Below are 9,428 nucleotides of genomic sequence, written 5' to 3' on the forward strand. Positions count from 1 at the left end.
TTTTGGAGCTGGAGAAATATTACAGTGAGTATTACAGTTGTCTTGAACACTGCCAACCCAGGTTGAATCTTCTGCATCCCATGTGGTTCCCCGAACACCACCAGGAGTAATTCCTGAGTGCAGAGCCAAGAGTAACACCAGAGAATTACTGGGTTTGGCTTCAGAGCAAAACAAACAAAAATCACGCAATTTAAATTATGTAATCCCGATGAATTTAAGCAATGACGTTTTAAAGGGATAACTTGTCTTCGCTGATAAAATCGATGAAAGATTCCAGTAACCATTTTAGTGCATTCCGATGAGAAATGGGCTGGAGAACTGTTGATTTGCAACTGTAACCATCCATCCTTGCTGGAATCCTTGCAGTTTACCCTGGAAGGGCCAACCACCCCTGTGTGAGTCAGTCTCCAGCCAGGTGAAAAATACTGTCCTTGTCTGGAAAAGTGATTTCAGACAGCCCGTTTATTCATTTTGTAACTTACAGTTTTGTTGTTTTGATACACACCCCACCACCACTAAGGGGCCCAAGACTCTCCACTTAAGCCTGGTTACTTCTAGACCCGCCCCATCATTTCCGTTACCCCACACCCTCGGCTAGGTAAACGCGCCAGTTTCTTAAAGGAGACGACAAAGAAAGGCCGGCTCCCGTTTCGGGCGGGGAGGGGTCGCGCATGCGCCTTGGTGCTGTGCTGACTCGGCCACTAGGTGGGGCTTCGGAGCCCTGCGCGTGACGTGACGTCTCGGGGGCGCCCCGCATCCACTTACCCGGCGGCAGCGCAGCGATGGCGGCTCCTCCGGAGTCCTCGGTGGACGACCCACTGGGGAGTTTTGTGCGAGTTTTGGAGAAGCGAGATGGCACCGTGTTACGGCTGCAACAGTATGGCTCCGGCGGCGTGGGCTGCGTGGTGTGGGATGCTGCCATCGTCCTTTGTAAATACCTGGAGACGCCGGCGTTTTCCGGCCAGGGTCGGGACCACACGCTGAGCCGGCGGTCGGTGCTGGAGCTGGGCGCTGGCACGGGTGCGGTGGGGCTCATGGCCGCTACCCTCGGGTAAGAGCGGGCAGGAGGGCCAGCGCGTTGCTGGGCCAGTGACGGTTAGGGCTTGCCTCCCGCCGGCCGAGACCTCACTCACCTTATTTTATAGGGCAGATGTGGTAGTCACCGATCTTGAGGAATTGCAAGACTTGCTGAAGGTGAACATAAATATGAACAAGCATCTTGTTACTGGTTCTGTTCAAGCCAAGGTACTGAAATGGTTTGTATGGCCCTTCAGCTTTGTTTTCAAATATTTGTAGTTTGCTTTAAATTGCACTTCTCTTAAGGCATGATTAATACTAATGGGACTTTCCGGGTCTAGTTTCTAAAACAGACGTTTTAAATTATTGAAGCCACAGTTAAAATATCTGGTTGACATTTTTAAGGGGGGAAGAAATAGAAGACTTTCCTTCTCCACCAAACTACATATTAATGGCTGACTGCATATACTATGAGGAGGTAAGCAAGTAAATGAATTCTCTTCCTTAAAAGATATTTCATATTTCAAAGATCTTAAAGCACATTTTTTTTATGTTTTACTAATTGTGAATGCAGGATATTTAGCCTAGAGTTGAGACAGTAAAGAAAAGATAAATGTCACCAGCTAGTATATATATTGCACTTGTACGTAACATACAGGCCTTTGAAACGGATTAAGATTTTTCTTAATGTTACCTGCATTTTGCATTTTGTTAGATGCTTCAGTAAAATTTAATATTGAATTTGTTATGAAAAGCTAAGTAGGTTGTTTTTTTTTTTAGTTTTCTAGTTAATGGTTCACCGTGACATTGAGAATTAAGTTGAATTGTAAAGAATTCATTGTTGTGTGGTGTGGCAAAATTAATTAGACTCATAGAATTTCTTTGACCTTTATTTCTATAGCATTCTGGGCATCACCCATTTTTAAAATTATGAGTATCAAGTCAGAATATGGTTAGTTAGCATATTTGATTCTGTAGACAAAGTGTTAACTGTTTAAATCCAAGTTAAATAAACTTTTTAGATTTAGGTTAATTCATTTTTCTTCTGGGAAAAAGAAAATGAAGTCACTTGAAAAAGTTTGTTTCTTTGGAAATAAATCAGTACAATGGTGGGTTCATTAAGAGAAAGCTAATAATCCTTACAAAGTTGAAACTACAGAAACTTTATTGGAGCATATAATTACCACTTCCAATTCCCCAAGTATATTTTATAGTAAAAATAGAAACTATGTAAAGTTATAAACAAAAAGTATATTCCTTTTTGGACAGTCTTTGGAACCATTGTTGAAAACCCTAAAAGATCTCAGCGGAATTGATACTTGCATTATATGTTGTTATGAACAGCGAACAATGGGGAAAAATCCAGAAATTGAGAAAAAATATTTTGAGGTAAGGTATTCTATTGGATCTTTCTTAGTGGTGATAACCCTTAAGTGATACTGTGTGTGACTGTCCAAATATATTTTAGAAATTTTTGAATGGAATACATTCTTGGACCTAGGGAAAGGACCCTGTATTCTACTAAGTAAATTTGGGTCACCCAAAATTTTTTTTTTTATTTTACTAAATCACCGTGAGATAGTTATAAGCTTTTATGTTTGAATTACAATCACACAATGATCAAACACTTATCCCTCCACCAGTGCACATTCCCCACCACCACATTCCCCACCACCCTGGTATACCCCCCCTTTTCCTCCCTCCCTCTGCCTCCATGGCAGACATGATTCCCCATAATCTCTCTCTTCTTTTGGGCAGAATAGAGTTAAATATTCTGTCACATACCCCCAAATATATGATCACTTAATCTTTGACCAAAGGAGCAAGAAATGTGAAATGGAACAAGGAAAGCCTCTTCAACAAGAAGTGCTGGGAAAACTGAATAGCTACCTGCAAAAAAATGAACTCTAACCTGTGTCTAATGCCAGGCACAAAAGTCAGATCAAAGTGGATTAAAGACCTTAATATCACATGAATCCATAAGGTACATAGAGGGAAATGAAGGCAGAACTCTCTACGACATTGAAGCTAAAAATATCTTTAAGGATGAAACAGCACTGACCATGAAAGTGGAAGCAAACATAAACAAATGGGACTACACCAAAATTTTTTTATGGGCAAAAATCCATCACATTTTAACAGACTCATGTATATCTATACAATTCTGCAGTTTTAATCACTGAGATTTAATGAGAAAGCAAATATATGATTACCTCATATATTTGCAAAAAATGGTTTATTTTCATGTTTTTCTTGAGTATGAGTATTTAATGAACTTTAAAACTATAATATAGGGGTGAGAGCAGTAGTACAGTATGTTTGCCTTGCACGTGGTCAAGCAGAGTTTGATCCTCAGCATCCTATTTGGTCTCCCGAGCACCTCTGAGTGTAGAGCCAGGAGTAACCCCTGAGCACCACTGGATGTGGCTCAAAAACCAAAACCAACAAACAAAAAAACCCTATTCAATACTTAAAAAATCCAATTTAATAATTTAAAGTGTATATTAACAACAGTTAACAGATCTAGAGCGCTAGTACAGTGGATTGCAGTGGATTGGTCATTTGCCTTGCACACAGCCTACCCGAGTTTGATATGTGGATTATAGCACCGCATAGTCCTCTGGAGTAATCCCTGAGTATAGAGCGAGGAGTAAGCCCTAAGCACCACTAGGTGTGGCCTTCCCTCAATCTCCCCCCCCCCACCAAAAGAATAATTTGTTGAATTAAAATATATGTAAAATGCATATATAAAGTGCTCATTGCATAATTTGTTACACTCCCCTGGTATAAAGATCAAAACATTTTTTGATTCAGAAAGCTCAAACATGTCCCCATTCCAGTAAGTTCTGCTCCAGAGGCCACCAGTAACTCTTCTGTCCCAACAAGAAGGACAGTTCTTAGTATTATTGTTTGACTTGTGGCACCATGCAAGGCAAGTGCTCTACCACTGAGCTGCATCGCCATCCTCTACTTCATCTCTTGAGTGTGAAGTTTATCTTTTTTAAATCTATAGCTCCTTCAACTAGACTTTGACTTTGAAAAAATTCCTTTGGAAAAACATGATGAAGAATATCGAAGTGAAGACATTCATATATTACACATCAGAAAGAAAAAATCGGTAAATACATTCCTGACCCTATAGTAAATATAATACTCTCCTCTGAGGAGATTTTCTTAGACATGGTCTGAGCTTATGTATGTTAATGTATGGAAACAGCATTAACTCACTTTTTTCTTTTTTCTTTTTTCTTTCTTTTTTTTTTTTTTTTGTTAATTAACTCACTGGAGCTGGAGCGATAGCACAGCGGGTAGGGCGTTCGCCTTACAAGCGGCCAACATGGCCGACCCGAGTTCGATTCCTCCACCCCTCTCGGAGAGCCCGGCAAGCTACCGAGAGTATTCGATATGCCAGACACAGTAACAACAAAGTCTCCAATGGAGACGTTACTGGGCCCGCTCGAGCAAATCGACGATCAACGGGAGGGCCTTTTACCTTTAATTAACTCACTGGGACAGAGCCAGAGTATAGTGGTAGAGTACTTGCCTTGCACGCTGCCAATCCAGGTTTGGTCTCTGGCATCCCATGTTGTCCCCCAAGCACCGCCAGGAGTGATTCCTAAGTGCAGAGCCAGGAGTAATCCCTGAGCATCATCAGATGTGACCCCAAAATTTAAAATATTAAATTAATACTCACTCTTAGATCACTCACTTCTGTCTCACCTATGGTTTCATAAAGTGCTGTAAAGACCCCTTTTAGTTGTAAATTATATAACTTGAACATTATTTCAGACAAGTTATTTACAAGTTTTTATTATCTCCAACAGGATTTTTTTTGTTTGTTTGTTTGTTTTGGAGCTGTGCTTAGGACTTAGTCCTGGCTCAGTGCTCAGGAATGCTCTTGGCAATGCTCTGGGGACCATTTGGGTGTCACCTCTTGGGTCCGCCATATATAAGGCAAATGCCCTCTATCTCACGCCCCTCCAGCAGGATTTTTAAATGCCTGTTCAGACCTTTGTGAATTTTCTCCAGTCATTCAAGTATGTTTTTTAATATGGAATGCTTAGAATTTGTGTGTCATCCTATGGGCCATGCTAATCTCTGTATTGTTCTAATTTTACTATCAGTGCTCCCATTCAGATATTTTTAATAAAGTAAAATACCAAGTAGATCTATGTAATAAAGAAAAACAAATAGGATTTATATATGATATTTTATTTTTTGTATGGATTTCTTTACAGGTTAAGCAATAAAATGTGTACATCCTGTGTAAAATGTATGTTTATAATGCTAAAAGTTGAGGCTGTAGAAAGGAAGAATTTTGTCACATCCATTTTTGTGTCAGCATCTTTTGTATATGTGACTGATATAAAACATGGAATGGTGCATTTTATTAAGATTTCTAATTTAAACCCCATGTGTTTTTTTTTCTATAATTAATTTTTTTTTCCTTTTGGGTCACATCTGGCAGTGCACAGGAATTACTCCTGGCGGTGCTTGGGGGACCATATGGGATGCTGGGAATCGAACCCGGGTCGGCCACATGCAAGGCAAACGCTCTACCCGTTCTGCTATCAGCCCCATATTCATGTTTTTTGGTTGGGTTCCCCACCCCACATCTATGTCCCCCTCATCCCCCATCCTCATTTTGGGACCACACCCTGCCTTATTCATGGATCAGCTCTGGTCCCACGTAATTTTGGTTTTTATCACGGCAGTTTTCTCATATCCCTTATTTTGCTTTCTGTGGTTTTAATTACCCATGATCAATCATGGTCTGAAAATAGTACGTACAATAAAATATTTTGAGAGAGACCACATTCACATAATCTTGTGATACACAGAATTTTTTGTTTTTGTTGTGGTTCCTTTTAATTTAAGAATATATAGATTATGTTCTATCATAAGAATATTTGTATTGTCCAAGGTTTCAAGCACCCCACTTGGGAATTAGAAAAGATGCTCCGTGCTAGGGCTGTATGTGAATTCTAGCCAAAGGCAGATCATGTTTTGGTAGCAAGACTAGGTATTTTGACTACAAAGAGATGTGTTGGGATTAGGAGGGATTAGAAATTCAGATCAACTAACTTTTAAAACTAGAAATGTTGGGGACCTGAGATATATATAGTACAGCAGGTAAGGCACTTGCATGCCAGCGTCCTGGGTTTGATCCCCTGTAAGATTCCCATGCCTGCCAGAAGTGAGCCCTTAGCGCAACTGGGTGTGACCCAAAAACAAAAATAAAACTAGAAAAATGTTTGAAGGCATAAAAACTATAAATACATTTAAAAAAGTCTTTAAATATAAAGTTTTTTTGGAAAGTGGCTTTTTTTTCTTACTGATAAAATTGACATTTTGTGCAGTTCACCATTTTTAAGTGTAACTTAAAATGGTTTGTATTAACTAAGTTATTAATTAATTAAGTTTATTGGTTTGTATTGTATTTGGAAAACTTCATAACTATCACCACTTTTTATTTATTTATTATATGGATCTGGACATCAAACCCAAGCCTTCATGCCTGTGCTTTGATACTGAGTCACATCTGTACCCCCATTTTTAAATACTAAACATTTTTATCACCCCCAAATGAAATTCCATAAGCCTCAGCAATCACTTTCTATTCCTTTTTTAACTCCTGCTCTCTTTACCAGCCACTCTCTTTGAATACGAATTGTTCATGTAAATAGAATCACACCCTGACTGGTTCTAACAGCTTTCACTTAGCAGTGTTTCAAGGTTTAGAGTATGCATCAGCACTTCACTCTTTTTCATAATTGTATCTTTGTGTGGGTATGCCATACTTTGTTCATCACATGATGGACATTTTGGTTGATTCTTTTGGACTGTAATGAATATTGCACCGACTATTTCAGTAATAATTTTTGTGTGTAGTGTTTTCAGACCTCATTGATATCTGCTTTGAGTGAAACTGCTCAGTCAAATGAGAACTGTAGCTTTTAGAGAAATTACCAAACTCTGTCAAAACTACTATACCATTTTACATTCCTACCAGCAATAGCTAAAAACTCCAGTTTCTTCATATTCTAATACCTTCATTCAATCTTTATAGATGTTACTATGTTATCTCTTTGTGGCCTCCCTAATGAATGATGTTGAGTATCTTTTTGTTTACCTATTGGACATTATATATATTTATATAAATGTCTTTTTTTAACCTAATTATTTGTCTTTTTACAGTTGAGTTGTAAGGGGTTTTTTATATATATATATGTATATATATGTATATATATATTCTGGATACTATACCTTTACTAGATAAGTGACTTGCAAGACTTTCTTCTGTTCTTTGGTTTCTCTTTTCATTTTATTAATAGTATATCCTTTAAATTAGGATATATTTTTGTTGTAGCACAGTGTATCTGTTTGTTTTGGAGTTTTTTTGGGAATGGAGATGGCGCAGATTGGAGTAGTCAAACGACCTTTTAGTACCAGGGATCAGGAGATCTAATCAAAGCTTTCTCTCAAACCCATTATGCTAGATCCCTGACCCTGTATCTTTTATCCTATGCTTGTAGTACTTTCAGTATTTGCAAAGACCCATCTCTAAACATTATGCGTGGTTGGTAGTTTGAATTGCATTTAGCCATTACAAATCATATTACCCAAGTATAAAGGGCCCGAGAGTGGAAGGGTTGAGATGCTTGCTTTGCATATAGGCAACCTATGTTCAATCCCCGGTGCTTTGTGCATGGTCTCCTGAGCACCAGGAATGACCTCTTGGTGTTTTGACTATTCCCTTATACACTGCTGGGAATAGTCAAAACACCCTCATCCCAATATGTATCCAGTAAATATACTTAACAATTAGTAGTAAGTAGTCATCTCTTAAGTTTCCTGTGTTTTGTTTTTATATAGAAGTTTCCATCATGAGATCTTCATCACCTTACCCAAGCCTCTAACAACCTGGGTAAGCTAAAGATGTGATTGGAGCATGTGCACATAGCATCAGCATGGGAAGATTGTGTTCACAGATTTTTCCAGCATGACTTAGAGTTTCATGTATAGACAACAACCACCATGGTCTGTCTGCAGTATGACAAATGACTGCCTGCCTGCCAGTGGATCTGAAATACAACTTCTTTATAGATCAGCATCAAGTTCTGCTTCAAAGAAACATGTATCAGTCACTCCTCAAAAACAGATGATGAGGTTAGATAATATCTGCTAAAAATAAACAGTGAAATAGCATGACAACTTGTAATATTTCCAGGAAACAAGAGACAAATAAATTATACTTTTAAAGAGAAATATCTATTAGTATATAGTGATGTCTAAATTCAAACCAGTACATTTTAGTCTTTAAGATAGATATATTTAACAAGAAATGTCAAGTTAATATATTAATGTGATAGGATTCATCAGATGTATATCTTAATACTTTTTTGCTTTTAAGATCATTCTGACATGTACTTTTACTTTTAAAAAACTAAAATTGTTTGTAGACCTATATTGGCAAAAGTTTTAATTTTTTCGCCATACATGTCTATGTAAGTAAATTACATTGTAGTGAGTCAGTAGGAAAGAAAGTGAGAAATCTGGATTGAAAGGGAGAAAAGGTACTTTTATAAAATGTTTTGTTTGAAAATGGGGTGAGAAAAACAATTTCAGGCTCGCATTTGTATAACTTAGTGTGCTTGTTTTGTGTATGTCTGTTGAGAAAATCTGACTAAAAACACTGTAAGTTAGCTTGTTTACGTTGAACAGAAAGGTTTTTTAATAACTACAAATGTTGTTCTATGTATACTTGCCAAATTATTATGATTCTGTGTGGTCTGCTTTGTTAAATCATCTCACATAGACTGATCTCTCCAGAATTTCAGACAAAATGTCAAGAGTAATAGTAACTAGACAGAATTCTGGTTTTTACAGACATTGGTGCTAGGTAGCAATTCTATGTGTTAAAATAAACATTGTTTTTGAGATCCTGTGACTCAGTGTCATAATTAATGTGGAAGAAAATGAGTTTCTAAAGCAGGTGATTACTGTCCAGAAAGAGCAGAAGCAGTCTTCTTTAGAGAAATTTGGCTCAAAGTCAAAAGAGCAGTTCTTGGCTCAGGGTCTCCAAAAGACTGGATCTCATGCTTTGCATTTAGAAGCCCCAGGTTCAGTCCCCAGCACTGCACGGTCTCCTGATAGTTGCTGGGAAGGACCCGCTATGCACTGAACTGGGAGTATTCCCTGAGCATCACTAGTAGAGACAACACCAAAGGAAGGAGCAGGAAGAGCAGTTCCTTTGTTTACACCTTTAAAGTGTGTTTTGCTCTTCTTTTTCAAAGTACTTTATTCCCCTGGACATTCCACTAAACCTTTAATCAGCGCAGTTAGTATGACCTAAATATATGATACTTGTTTAGTTACAGATAGCACCAGCTATTATTAGTAAAGTCTAG

General features: G+C 38.2%; 1 protein-coding gene across 2 annotated transcripts; it reads left to right on the forward strand.

The window, feature by feature from the left end:
• Positions 1–731: 731 nt before the first annotated feature.
• On the forward strand, positions 732–8,960 carry VCPKMT (valosin containing protein lysine methyltransferase). Of its 2 annotated transcripts, XM_056134298.1 has the most exons (6): positions 733–1,051; positions 1,146–1,256; positions 1,423–1,495; positions 2,287–2,406; positions 4,031–4,135; positions 7,894–8,960. In XM_056134298.1, exons 1-6 carry the CDS (start codon positions 783–785, stop codon positions 7,906–7,908), a joined length of 693 nt encoding a protein of 230 aa, XP_055990273.1. In that variant the 5' UTR covers positions 733–782; the 3' UTR covers positions 7,909–8,960. The 2 variants fall into 2 exon arrangements, with proteins under 2 accessions (XP_055990274.1, XP_055990273.1); XM_056134299.1 differs by lacking the exon at positions 4,031–4,135 and having other exon boundaries at positions 732–1,051.
• Positions 8,961–9,428: the final 468 nt, after the last annotated feature.

Source organism: Sorex fumeus, unplaced genomic scaffold (assembly GCF_029834395.1).
Source record: "Sorex fumeus unplaced genomic scaffold, SorFum_2.1 ptg000098l, whole genome shotgun sequence".
Lineage (NCBI taxonomy): Eukaryota > Metazoa > Chordata > Mammalia > Eulipotyphla > Soricidae > Sorex > Sorex fumeus.

What these genes read in the sequence shown, in the direction of transcription:
- VCPKMT (XM_056134298.1), top strand. Translation starts at nt 783, where the DNA reads ATGGCGGCTCCTCCGGAGTCCTCGGTGGACGACCCACTGGGGAGTTTT. An exon ending in CAAGCCAAGGTACTGAAATG is followed by an intron (nt 1,257 to 1,422) that starts GTTTGTATGGCC and finishes GACATTTTTAAG; the next exon opens with GGGGGAAGAAATAGAAGACT. An exon ending in TTGAGAAAAAATATTTTGAG is followed by an intron (nt 2,407 to 4,030) that starts GTAAGGTATTCT and finishes TTAAATCTATAG; the next exon opens with CTCCTTCAACTAGACTTTGA.